The 13,872-nt window shown below is 41.9% G+C and overlaps 1 protein-coding gene across 7 annotated transcripts in view; it reads right to left on the bottom strand.

Moving 5' to 3' along the window:
- Positions 1 to 5,572: 5,572 nt before the first annotated feature.
- The window catches only part of CLIP4 (CAP-Gly domain containing linker protein family member 4), a 67,012-nt gene continuing 58,712 nt past the window's right edge, over positions 5,573 to 13,872 (bottom strand). For 6 of the 7 annotated variants that reach the window (XM_045978688.1, XM_045978689.1, XM_045978684.1 and 3 more), the window contains 2 exons: positions 12,857 to 12,929; positions 5,573 to 7,789 (listed from right to left, as the gene is read on the bottom strand). In XM_045978688.1, coding sequence (XP_045834644.1) covers positions 7,468 to 7,789; positions 12,857 to 12,929 — 395 coding nt within the window. In that variant the 3' untranslated portion in view covers positions 5,573 to 7,467. The other variant, XM_045978690.1, reaches the window with a different exon arrangement.

Below are 13,872 nucleotides of genomic sequence, written 5' to 3'. Positions count from 1 at the left end.
ATCAGGCTAGTTTAATAGATTTTTCTCCAATAATAGCAGAATTCACAATCACATGAGCTTCAGAGACCTAAAATCAAGAAGCATATGAATTCAGGGGTGCCTGGGTGGCTCAGTGGGTTAAAGCCACTGCCTTCGGCTCAGGTCATGATCTCGGGGTCCTGGGATCGAGTCCCACATCGGGCTCTCTGCTCAGCGGGGAGCCTGCTTCCCTCTCTCTCTCTCTCTGCCTGCCTCTCTATCTACTTGTGATCTCTCTCTGTCAAATAAATAAAATAAAATCTTTAAAAAAAATACAAAGAAGCATATGAATTCAGACTACCCTTGATAACAGGCTCCCCATGACAAGACTCATAAAACCATATGAAGTGTGTTGTCAATCTGTCTTTAACTAATGCCTTTTTAAATGGGTCCCCAAAGAACATACAATTTGACTTTCCTAAGTTCACTGCAGTAGATGGTTCCCCATGTTGGGCAAACATGCAAAACAAAACCCAACATTCCCGTAATCCTCCACAGGATGCCCTAAAATAAAAGAGAATTATTGAGAACAAACAGTAAGGCTTCTGCTAAGATTCTGTTTTCCTTTCGTATTCTGAGTAGGTGTATTTAATTTTTAATGAGCGACTCAAGTACAAAGCTTTTTTTAGCTCTCACTTAACTTGGAACTTGGAAAAGCTCAGTTTAAGAACAGACTATTCCATGCGATAGTGGGGAGGAGGAACATGAACTAGAACCACAAAACTACAACGATGACCTCCCCCTCTTCGGTATTCAGTTCACGTTAAACGGATGTGCTACCCTTCCTTGTAAAGATGGCCCTACCAGGCCAACCTCGGAAGGCTCAGAAACACCAAAGTCCATGTGCATTGCTGGCCCCATGTCCACTTTGCGGATGCCTCTGTTCATACTCGCCAGCTCTCTCCCAACTCCAGCCATCCACCACGGCTCCTGCCTCCTTGGAAGCAATTATAATTATTTATCCTGCCATCGCTCACATGCGTGCTCATAGGCACGTGGCAGCTGGTATGAGGTGGAAAGACAGCCTTATTTTAAAGGGACTCCCTCGAAGCCTCAGCAACTAGTGTATGGTAACAGCCTCTAGAATATTTATGTTCTAAGAGATGTTATTTGCCGATAGAGATGAATATATCAGATGGACGAAACTTCGGCTGATTAGAAAACCGTGGATGGGTTAGCACTACTCGGCAGGCAGCTAGACTTCAAGAACCCACGCCCCAGTGACTGCAGCAAGTTCCGGGAAGACTCTGCTTTCTTAATTCAGAACACTGACAATTTGGTCTCAAAGCCCCTTCCAGCTCTGAGGTCAGTGATTCCGGGAGACTTCACCTCTGCATAAGGCAAATCCTGGCAGGACTGGTGTGGGGCTGCATGTGTGTTTTTTTTCTTTCTTTTTTTAAAGATTTTATTTATTTATTTGACAGAGAGCTCACAAGTAGGCAGAGAGGCAGGCAGAGAGAGAGGAAGAAGCAGGCTCTCTGCTGAGCAGAGAGCCCGATGCGGGGCTCAAGCCCAGGACCCTGAGATCATGACCTGAGCCAAAGGCAGAGGCTTAACCCACTGAGCCACCAAGGTGCCCCTGCATGTGTGTTCTTTTCCTTAATCTAGCTACCTGGACTCTTGACTCTCCGAGCATTTAGAGCCAAAGCCGATTAATTCAGTGCGCCAGTCCAGTGAGCCAAGTTACAGTCTTTATACAGAAGGAGACCAGAAAGAAGTTTAGTATCAGTTCTCCGTTTATTCTATTCAAAGATCTCTTTAACAAATCATAAAATTATTAACACAGCAAAAAAGTTAATGGGGTGGTTTCCGGAAAGCAGGAAAAGCTGCAGGACGAAGAGAATTGAATGACCTTCACGCCTTTGGTGCCATAACACTCATTTCTCTTTTTTATGTCGGCTACAATTGCAGACTTATTGGCAAAGTAGAACAATGAAACATCTCTGGAAGGTTTTCCACGCCTGACATTTCACGACAGGTCAGATGCACTTCGTGTCCATCGTCAGTGGGCAGTCTCCATTCCCAGTCTCCATTCCCAGAGCCAGATACAAAGCCCAGAATGAGCGACCAGTTTGAGACCAGGAAGTGTCTGCAGAGGCGGGCATCCCTCGACAGGTGTCACAGTGCCATTACGATAAGGAATTCATTCATAACAGGAGTCCTCTCCCCCAGCTACACAGGACTAGAGAGAAGTCCTCTTCTCAGGTTTACAGACACACTCACAGCAACTGGATGGCAATTTTTTGAACATGTTGTAAATAATAGAGCTTTAGAGTGGACCTAGAAATAGGGAATCCTCGAAGAGAGCCCATTCCGATATCCCGCCGAAAGATAAGATTGTGAAGACTTGCCAGCAAATTTTCTACATGTTAGTACTTCTAATACTTGAGAAAATTTTTAAAAATGTAAGCCCATTTGCATTATTCCAAATAAGATTTATGGAGTATTTCACAGTTCCCAGAAGAAACAGAGGGATACTAAAGACAGATTCTTCTGGCACACATGTACACCAGTGAGCAGCTAGTGAAGTTTCGTACAAGGCAGGAAACACGCAGAACATCACCCAAATTCTCCTCGGTCACACAACAGGCAACCTCAAGTGAGGTGCCCTGGAACTTCCTGTGACTTCTTTATTCCCTAAACTCTATTCCCTTCAAGAAAAGGGAAAGAGCACTTGAGAAAATTATAACTTTTTAAACTCCTATGTATAATCTATTGGAATTCTTTTTAGAAATGCACTTTTATTAGCAGGTTCAATGAAGGGGACTGAAGTTTGACACTTTGCTCTTCTTCTCTATTGTCTCTAATGCAAAATCCATTTGCGCTGCCATCAATATGGGACTTTTTGTGACAACTGAAATTCACTTTAAGATCCATCTTGGGATTTATTTATTTATTTATTTATTTTTTTTTTCCAAAGATGCTCGAGAGTAACCCTTAACCTTCATGATGAGAACTGTGAGGGACAGTCAGTATCTGGAACACTGTGGACCAAGATTTAAGCTGCATCTCAGAAGTCATATTAGAAAAGGTAGGAAGAGAGTGCTGGAAGCTTTGTGTATGACTTTACCATGATTCATTTCTTTGTCAGTCTGATTTGACTTGTCAGGTGAGGAACAGGGAGTTCTGTCCTCCAGAAGGTAAGTCTAGCTTGAGTAAAGCCAGCCTGAGCTCTGCCGGAAGACCTTGGGCTCTAGGGGACTGGCTCGGGGGTTGCAGCTTCTGGGTGTCTACACTTCCTACACGTTAGAAATGCTTAACATTCCAATTCAGTGCAGGACAAGTAGATTTCTTTGTTTATTTACAGCATAACAGTGTTCATTGTTTTGGCATCACACCCAGTGCTCCATGCAGTACGTGCCCTCCCTATTACAGGACAAGTAGATTTCTGAATTTATGCCAGATTCGTGGGCATTTTTAAAGTGACACTAGTCATCTGTAGGAACAGATTCTATTTTGAGCGAAGGGCCTTGATTTAAACACCTAGAACACCTTTGCTAACATAACTCAGATCTCCACGGCCCCCTTACCCCCACTGTGACCCCCACACTTCCCTGGGTAGTAAATGATGAAAATGTTGAAATTTGCTGCTGCTGTATCGTGAAAATTCTCTTCATTGTAAGATAGTCTAAAGGAACAAGGGAGGGGCTCCCACACCTCTTGGTGCCCCTCTTTGCAAGGGAGAGGCTGTGAGCAGAAACTCGGCTTCATTCCTGCGGCGTATAATGAAGATGCGGCACCGTCAGAATGCGTGCCCACCGACCATAATTCCTGCGCATATGCTTTTTCCCCCTCCTGTGAAAAGGGGCATTAGCAAAAATTTTGGTAAAGGAAATCCTTCTTGCCTATCCAAAGGGATCATATTCTGCCTATAATAAAATCTTAACGTGTCCTATTTAACTTGTTCGGCCTACAAGCATCATTAGGAACTGTCTGTTGTATATCCAAGCAGCTTATATATGATGTTGTTTGTAAATAAGGGCCGATGTCTCAAGGGATATTATTAAATAATTACTGAAAATATATGTGACACTGTGAGTTTCATATCAGTTACTGTATTTGTAGAAGTACAGTGAAGCACAGGGCATGGAGAAAAATAAAAAATAAATTCTATTGGCTTGCAATGTGGTGATACATAGTATGTCTCAGAGTCGAACATTTAGATAAAAACTGTCCAGTGAGTAGTTACAATTACCAGATTCATTTTTAATTAAGAAGGATTCTTAACACGTTGGGTCTCTAGCCATTCGTCCATGTGGCTTAAGTAATACGATCACATGTTCTAAGTGGATAGGTCCAAAATGAAACTCTGAAATAAAAATGTTTGGCCCCAGAGACCAATGCTGTGCACACTCAGTATTCGACTGTACAGATGAAGACGTTCTCGGAGTTAGGGTCCCACCAAAACAGAAATTCAAAGCCGTCCCAGGGAAGACACACAGGCAGGTGCCTCCAGTGATCCTGCTGTTCTTTCCTCCCCTTCTCTTACCAGCCCCAGCATCCTTCTTTCTCTGCAAGTTAGACTCCCATGACTCTAACCTTCCTTGTCCAGCACAATTACCTGTTCCGTGGCCTCTTCTCTTGAGGCCACCTGTCCAGAGCTAGCTAGATAATCTCCCTACTTTGACCCATCAATGGCCTTCATCACCCCTGGTCATTCCGCAAGCACTCCCTAAGCATCTACTTGGTGCCGGTATTACTCCAGGTGTCAGGAATAAAGCAATGAATTAGTCAAATCCCTCCCTCCATTGAGTGAGAGAGGAGAAAAATGAGAAGCAAAAAGTCTAACATGAGCAAGCATGGTAAATACTAAGGAGAAAAATCACACATGAGGGGGGTGGTATACAGTTCTGGAGAGGAGGGCGCCAGCGTTCTCAGACCAAGACTGCAAGGTCTCAGAGTGCAGAGTCAGCAAACATCTGCACCGGAACACTTCGAAGCACTTATAATATTCCCACCAAATAACCCTAAAATAAAAAATAAAAGCTTTGGGGCGCCTGGGTGGCTCAGTGGGTTAAAGCCTCTGCCTTCGGCTCAGGTCATGATCTCAGGGTCCTGGGATCGAGCCCCACGTCGGGTTCTCTGCTCTGCAGGGAGCCTGCTTCCTTTCCTCTCTCTCTGCCTGCCTCTCTGCCTAGTTGTGATTTCTCTCTGTCAAATAAATAAAATATTTTAAAAAATAAATAAATAAATAAAAGCTTTGTAGTAGAACATAGGTCATTATTTGTATGTTTTTTAAATCTAAATTCAAAAGTTTTTTCTACACAAATTAACAAATGCAATCCCACTGGTATTTTTAAAAAGTGAAACAATTTTAGAAAACTCTAGAAACCCATTCTCCTTCTCTTAAATGGCTCTTTGTCCATCAAAACGAGATAGCAGGAGGGTGGCTAAAAACATAACTTCACTTGTTGAGTAGAAAGCATGATACTTTTTAAGGCTCCAGAGGGAAAGGACAAATCCGAGTCATCGTGGTGAGACAAAAAAGTGAAGCACTCTGAGTTACTTTGAGAAGGGGAGATGCGGGAAGGGTAATGACAACATAACATTCCAAAACCAAAACAGCTTCCCTTTTTTATTGATGCTCAAGAACTGAACTGAGAATGACATTTAATAAGCAAAACACAAATGAAAACACCTAATCGGTATGTATAGTATATGGAAACATACACATTTCTTGGATTTAATGACCCTAGTCTAACTACGAGAACAACTGTTTCCCTGACCTTAGAGTTGGCGTTACTGTTTCTGGGAGTGTTTCATATTTAACAGGAAGAATTATGGATATCCAAGTTCAGAGTAGGCATGAATTTCATATTAAGGTATAAATAGAGTTTTAAAGAAATAAGCTGTGTAATAAAATAAGTTTACTTTTGAATTGCAATACAGGCATTTTCTTCGATCAATAAAAATATTCCTTGATTATAAAGCAGCCATACTTCGCAAATGCATATCAGGAAAATAGCTCTGGCAATATTTGAAATACGACACTTCTTTTTAAAAAGGCAGCAAAGCAACAGAATTTAGATTTTAAAGAGTATATTGCAAAATAGTTCAACATATTATTTCTAAGCACAAAGCAAGCTCCCGTTCTAAAGGATACTTTCAATCTTATAAAGTAAATTGTTTTAATACTTCTGTGTAGTTTAAAGGCTAAATATCTAAAATAAAAGATAAATCTTTACACATATAGGACATAAACGTCAATACATAGCACACACAAACAGTTTACATTATATCACTGTTCTGAAGCCCAGTTTCTTAACGTGTGCTCAAAAAGAAATACAAAAGCATGATACAGTTCTGTAGCTTTGTAACAGGCTGAATTCCGCAACAACAGTAAATAGAAAAACAGCGGAGATAGCAAACACAACTCCAGTCTTCTGAATAGAACCAAAAACATTGAGAAATCATAAACATTTACAAATGAGTAACTATTACATTCTTCCTAACACATCTCAATTTACTTTCTTCTCTTAAATATAATATTTCTAAATGTTTTTCATACCCAGGAAGAAATAATGGCAAAGCCTCCGCAAAGATAAAAGTGCATTATGTTCTGAAAGTGCTTCGTGTGTGTTTTACAGATATGTCCAATAAGGATTTAGACAATATGTGCAAAAAATTCCAATCATGACTTGAATTCTTAAACCTAATGATGGGGTTTTGTAGTTCATTCAGATGAGGCAACTGCCAGCTCGGAAGAAAACTCTGATTACATACTGTGTGTAGAGGAAAGAGCACAGGCCCCGGGGTCAGGAGACCCCATTCGATTCCGAGCTCTGTTGATCAGCTAGTGAGAGACCCGGGCAGAAGGAGGGCTGCTCTAGCGCTTCCGTTTCTCTCTCTGGCAATGGCTGAGAGGCTCAGCAGAAGAGCCTCGAAGGCCCACCCAACGCCAGGGTTTTATCGTATCTCTAGATGAGGCATTCCTGAAAGGGCAGGTCATTTCACACCAAAAAATATGAAAAATACATGAATCATAGAGCCGCTCTTCTCCTACTGTACTTACTAGTACAGAGAGAAAAACTCCAAAAATACTGGAGAAGAAAAGGTATGTGAAGGTCATATGTTAACCAAAGCTTGTGAAAACTCTTACAATGACAACCTATGAAAAATCCAATATTATGTGTAAAAATGAAACAGAGTAAGCAACGTCAGTTGGTTACCTAATGGCACGTATTTTTTTCCCCCTAAGTCTCAGAATTTTCTTGGCTCTAAAGCTTTTAAAAGCTCTTAAAAATACTTAGTTTGAACTCGTCTTAAGAGAACCATGGTACCCACAGTTCAGATTTCCAGCCTTCTAAAGGAGTCTCTCTGAACTGTTATAATGGTTATTTTTAGGAGGCTAGCTCTACTTTCAGATCTAAAATAATGGCTAAATAAACCATTGGCCGTGGACTATTTTATGTGTGTACATGAGCTCACCGAATATGCTAGAAGTGGAACTCAACAACTCTCATCCACAAGCTTTGAACCATTTATTCCCCGATAGGTTACTCTGCTCGGCCTAACTAAGACGCCGTGGTTTGGCTTACAGGTGAAATAGCGCGTGTCGCCCACAGCTCCGTCGTTTCTCCCCTTGGCACTTCGCAGCTCGAGTCCGAGCCAGATCCCAGAGGCAAAGTCAGTGGGGCCCACGTACCTAACGGTCCCCATCTCGTTCGAGCTGGTGAGGAGGACCTGGGACCCCTCGTGCAGCTTCACGCTCCCTTCCAGGCTCCCGGCGCTGGTGGCGCTGCTCCAGCTGCGGCGCAGGGCGGGTTTCGATCTGGCGCAGGGAAGAGCAAGGGGCCTCTTCAGCAGGGGAGCAACACGGGCCACGCGTCCCATTCCTGCCCACCACCTGGCTAGCAACTCACTCGTAAAACAAAGCGCTCTGTGTTCACACCCGCACTGTTTCTATTCCAAGCAGCAAAGTTAGGATATACTTTTGTTCAACATTTGAAACGTTTTTTCTCTCTTGGTTATTTTAATAGTACCCTAATCTGGATTGAAGACTTCACTAGCAATTTCTAAACACACACACACACACACACACACACACACACTACTTTACAGCCCCTAGGAAAAATACACTTATAACCTGTTTAAATGCGCTCAATTATCAAAGCAAAAAAAAAGGAATGCAGTGTTGGGGCTGCGGGAAATTAAAATGAACTTCTGTTCACTTTTTAAATATCTATTTACCTGAAAAACAATGTTTAGAAACTTGCTCATCTATAACTTTATAAAATAAGTTTATATACATCTTCTCTGAATGAACTCCAGCCACACCTCAGGCTTTAGCCCCCTCCCAGCCACTAACAGGGAGGAGGAGCTTAGTTCCCAGGAGCAGGACTCCTCCCCTTTTCTCTACAAAACGTTATTCAGAATGTACTGCCTCCTGGCACCCGCCACCAACCTGACCTGACGACAAAACCACTGACTCCCCACACGGGAACTGATCCAAGGCCTCAGCCGATACTGCCCCAGCGCTCCTCGTGGTCACTGCCAAGTCGCTGGGCCTGAAATGTCACCAGCTCCGGCTGCCCTCTGTGACCTGAGACTTCCCCAAATCACCACCACCGCAACCTTGCACACTCCATCCGCGTGGCACCTCTCCTCCAAAACAAACCTTCTCCCCGTCCCCACTGCAGAGACAAGGCCGAGCCTGCTACCGAAACCGCACGGTGCTGGGAAGAAACGGGGTCCTACCAATCCTCTAGTGCATCTCACCGTCTGTGCCTCCTAACACACTAACACACACAACATCCCATTTCCTTCCATTAACGACCCTGTAAGAAAGGAAGACCTAATTTCATGGGTAAGAAAACCTTGGTCTAAAGATTTGTCCCAAGCCACATTTGCCAACATGTGACAGAATTCTAGTTAGAAAACATAATGGAAAAAAAGTATTATTTGTCACAAATGTACACATACAATGATAAGGTTAACAAAGAATACATCATACCTGCTGGGAAAAGCACAAACCTTTACTGAGAAACACAAAAGAAAAATATCCAAGCTTTGCTCCTGGATAGAAATATATCTGTGCCAATTCTCCCTGAACTCAGCCCCCAGAGGGATAGTTTGCAACCTCACAAATCACTCTAAGTTTCTCATAAAAATGATGCCGTCTATCATTTCCTGAGCACCTACTATGTGCCAGGAACGCTCCATCCATTATCTTCTCCAACCTTACCCAAGCCACTGCCACGGTATTATCTCCTTTTGAACGGAAGATGAATTTGAGGATCAAAAAAATGAAGCTCTTTGCCTCCGATCAGAGAGATGGTGAAGAGGACAGACGGGGCTCCCATACAAGGCGGTTACAAGCACAAAGGCCAGGTGCTTACAACCGCAGATGGGTGTTAATAATTAAGACAAAACTGAAAACTAACACAGCAAAGGTTTACACTGCCGGCATGTTAAATTCTAAAGTTATACGACTAAAACAATGCGGCTCTGGCACAAGAATATACTTCTGTGTGACACAGAAAAGATACCTTCGATAAATACACATACTTTTTTTTCTCGTGGGCTTGAAAAAGGAAACTTCAAATCAGTAGGGACAGGAGTGAACATTCAACTAGGAGTGCTGTAAAAATCATCTGGGGGAAAAGAGTATGATTCTTACTACTCACTGTATGTTAAAATAATTTCTAAGTAAATTAAACAGCTAAATCCATACCTTAGAAAACAGGAAAGAACCAGAAGGAAATAGAGCTGGATATCTACCTGAACACACATGCACACATACACAGGTGGGAAGGGAGGGAAATAGATACATGTATGAAAAGTCTGGCATCTACTGTTAGTTAAATTATGATTTTTTTCACTAATTATGATGCCATAAAAATGTTCCCATATCACACGACAGTCTTTTAAATACTGCAAAAGCCACACCGAGGAAAATTGTTAAAGATTACAGGATTTAATAAGGGAAAAAGCTTTCAGAGGGTATGGAGAGTATGATGTGTCCAATTTGGTTTAAAATTCAGATACATGCTTTAGGGAAAAAAATGGGAGTATAAACCAAAACAGAAATGATAATTTCATCTAGATGATAAAAATTACAGAGGATCTTTATCTGCACTTAGTTTTTTTAATAATTTTTCAATTTTGTACAATCAGCTTTCATAATCAAAAAAGGTTTTAAGAGAAATAAGTAATAAATGAATTCAAGATCTAAACCAAAAATTCATGGTTTGGGTGAAGAGTTAACATTAAATAAGAATGATCTGATTCCAGTCATGTCTAAAAGCTCAGGGAAGTGAGAAACTTGGAATTACAGTACATTTAGGAGCTACTTACTCAAAAACATTAACTGATCACGCATGAAATGGCAGGCCCGGGGTGAGGTTCTAGATTTGTGCGTAATACTCAGTAAACCGTCATCAGTGCCGCGGTACAGACAGCGCGCGGTGCGGGAGCACAGAGACAGGAGGCCTCCTAGCCTCCCCAAGGGCCAGGGAAGAGCTTTCCTTGAGGAAGTGACACATTAGCCTCGCTGGTGAGAGCGAAGCCAGGGGACACAGACAGGAGTGTGCGTGCAGGCGGCCCTTCACAGGCCGCGCCAATGAATGTGGACTTCGCCGTGTGTTTGAGAATCGAGAAGCTTCAAGGCACAATGAATGCAAATGCATGGTGTGACCTCACGGAACATGCAGCGAACCAGATTGGGAGTTCTGCCTTAAGACATTCGAGTTTGAGCTGACCGCATGAACCGTGTCAACAGGCTGGACTCCACAGCCGGGACACACGCTGACGCATGGACAGGAGTGGAGAGAAGCTGGTGAGGACTGGGCTGCGTGTGGCAATGGGACCGAGATGCAGGCTGGATGCCAGGTGGGAGAGGATGGACTCCTCAGGACAACCAGGGCTCTGTGGTACCCGGTTCAGATTCCAAGCCCCCTCTCTCTACCCCTACTCTTGGCATTAGATACACATAGAATTCTGAAGACAGGTGACCTGCTTCAAGCCACTTGCCATCATGTTGTCTTCTGAATGAAATGGGTTCATCACGGTCATCTCGAAAAATGACCTGGAAAACCAGATCCTGTCCCCATTTCCTCACGTCCTCTCTCATGTGGGGCAGGCAGGTCCTTTGCACAAACCTTTCCAGTTTCCTTCCCAAGAATTTTCATACCGCTACGTTTTCCATGTTTCTTCTGGAAGTATCACTTGTTTCCATAAGAATAAATAAGAAAACGGCAGGTGTGGGGGATCTCAATGTACTTATTTTTCAACTCAGTCTTCATAATGCATCAGGTTTCCAGCCTAGTCACAGTACAGTACCCGACCCTCTCTGTGCCCTTGGCAGATGGCCAGCTGTCACTCTCATGTCTGCGCTAGCCCAAGGTCACAGACAGCTCTCCTGATACCTGCCAACACCCTCTTGTTCCTTGAACAGCAGCCGCCAAACATTTCAATCTCATACTCTATAAACAAAAATCAATTATTTTTAAAATTGATTTTATACACTCAATAAAAGAGTATTTCTTTTTTTAAAAACAGGTACTATTCTCAATCTATACAAGTATCAGTAAAGCCACACTTCTTTGATTTTTATAGAAAATAAAGAGAAGGTCGTCACATTTTCCTCAGGTCAGCAGAGGATCCTGTGTCTACCCATACCTGCTGCATAATCCCCATGGTTCAGATTTCTCGTCCTTCCCTTGGTTCCCTGGACCTCGTGCCCCCCCCCCCCCCCACCGGCACCGCCCAAGGCCACTGACACTGACCCCCTGCCCCGGGTCTCGTCCTGGTACTTCTTCCATTCTGCCCAAGAAGTCTTGGCTATCTTCAAGAAACTGGAACAGAGAGTCACTGCCCTTAAACTGTTCAGCTACTCAAGCGAGGAGACCAGTCTTAACTCTCTCCAAACTGGTGAAGGTTTGGAGGGAAGAAAAAAATGAAAACAATACCCCTAGCCAACTCAGCTAAACAGTACCTAGCAGCGTCTTAGGATGATCCTGGTGGGCAAGGGAAATTTCAGATCCTTGTGACGCCTCAAGTAACTTCTTACCAGATGATATACACTGCCTTCCGGCTGCTCAGCTGACAGCCCGGTTCCCACGCCTGGGCTCCACTTGCTAGCGGCTTCCAGAGCGTCACACGTAAGCAAGGATGGGGCCTTCCTACTCAGTTAGTCCTGTTTTCCTTTCCCATCCACCCCTCCACAGCCCCAGGCATTAGCCCTTAGATTAACTAGAAAATTTTTAAATAAAAATACATTTTAAAAAAGAGTCCCTTAATCCAATCAATCTAGAAGAGCCTCATATTTCTCTAAAAATAAAAGTTTTCAAAAATTGTCAGAAAAATATCAGGGGGAGTAAAGTGGCTCTGAAGGAAATATATAAAAGGAAAAGAAAAGAAAAGACTCTATAAAGAAACAACAACCAAAACGGCACTTTGAGCAGTATATTCTACAAAAGGAAGTGGGAATATTTTTTAAAATAATACTAAGATCACTTTATGCAAACAGGCCTGACATTTCTTCCATATGTTGCTGAAAATATTAAATCAAGTCTCTCACTAACGAAGTAAACAGTTTAAAATCAATCCACCCTATTCAATCATAACACAAAAGGTAAATCCCTCCAGCTCTTATTACGGTACTAAATCTCTCTGAAAATGTATGCAGCATACGACTCTTAGTCACCGGTGACATTTTTAATTGAGTTTTTGCAGGGGAAGGAGGGAGGACTCATCTCAATGCACTCATCACACCTTTTCTCCTAAGTGCTAAAATTCTACAGAGCAGCGCAAAAGGTACAAAATCTACTTTCTTCCTTCACAGAATCCTGTCATATTCATCTTGAAAAGTGTTTTTCTAAATCTTATTAATACTCACTTGGCAAAAGCATTTCTTCTGTTAATCTCTTTTTGGGAAGAAGCAGAAGTCGTACTGAAACTTCTCCTAAAACCTACATGTCAAAGTTAAGGTCAAAGAAGGAAAAGTAAATCATTAAATTTGCAGTCCTCATTAAAAGTTATCTTCTATCATTTCTCTATAGGTGTTCTATTTTATCAAGTGTTTCTTTGGAAAAAGAAAGCAAAGAAAGTAAGTACATACAAAATATAATAGTAGTTTGGATTTTTTGACAAATTTTTATCTTTCTCATCAAACAGTATATATGTATAAATAAGTTAAGATCATGACATTCCATCTGGAGGTTATTATAAAATTTCCTGAAAACCAAATAAAACTAAACTAGATACTGACAAAGCTGAATCTTTTTATTCTCAAATATTATAATCTCGATAAACCCTATGAAAGAAAGAATAAAAATGGCTTAAAAATGCTATTACTAAATATGCCATTTATAATTAATGAAACATTAATTTCAGAGTTTATGATTCTTGGCATCCCCAAATGACAGTCATTTAAAAAAAATAAATAGATTTCATGAAAGGTACATTTTTGAAAAGATGTTTCTAAAAAAAAAAATAAGATTTCCAGTTCTGGAAAGTTATGGCAGAGCAGATGTGCTGAATCAATCTCTTGACTGAAGTGAGTATAATTTTAAACAACTATAATTAAAATATATACATATATAGTTGAGCTGGTACAAGGCACAATTTCAAAGACACCAACCACCAAAAAGAGAACTCATGAGAAGTAACCAAGCACCAAAGCAATCTATCAACGTGTACCACAGGATTGCCACGAAATTCTAGAGAACTCTGACTTTTCCCTTACTGGCTGCACAGAAGGTGGGAAAGGAATAAAATCTGGGGGCTAACAAAAGGGGGACTCTAGCACAAGACTCCCGTTTAAAATGAGCTCCCAACCAGCTCACCCTCAATGTAAGGTTAAGTGAGAAACAGAATGAAACACCATTCCGACAAAACGAAACGAAGTGGCTG

The sequence above is a fragment of the Meles meles genome, chromosome 15 (assembly GCF_922984935.1).
Source record: "Meles meles chromosome 15, mMelMel3.1 paternal haplotype, whole genome shotgun sequence".
NCBI lineage: Eukaryota > Metazoa > Chordata > Mammalia > Carnivora > Mustelidae > Meles > Meles meles.
This window is presented reverse-complemented; position numbering and strand designations above follow the sequence as displayed.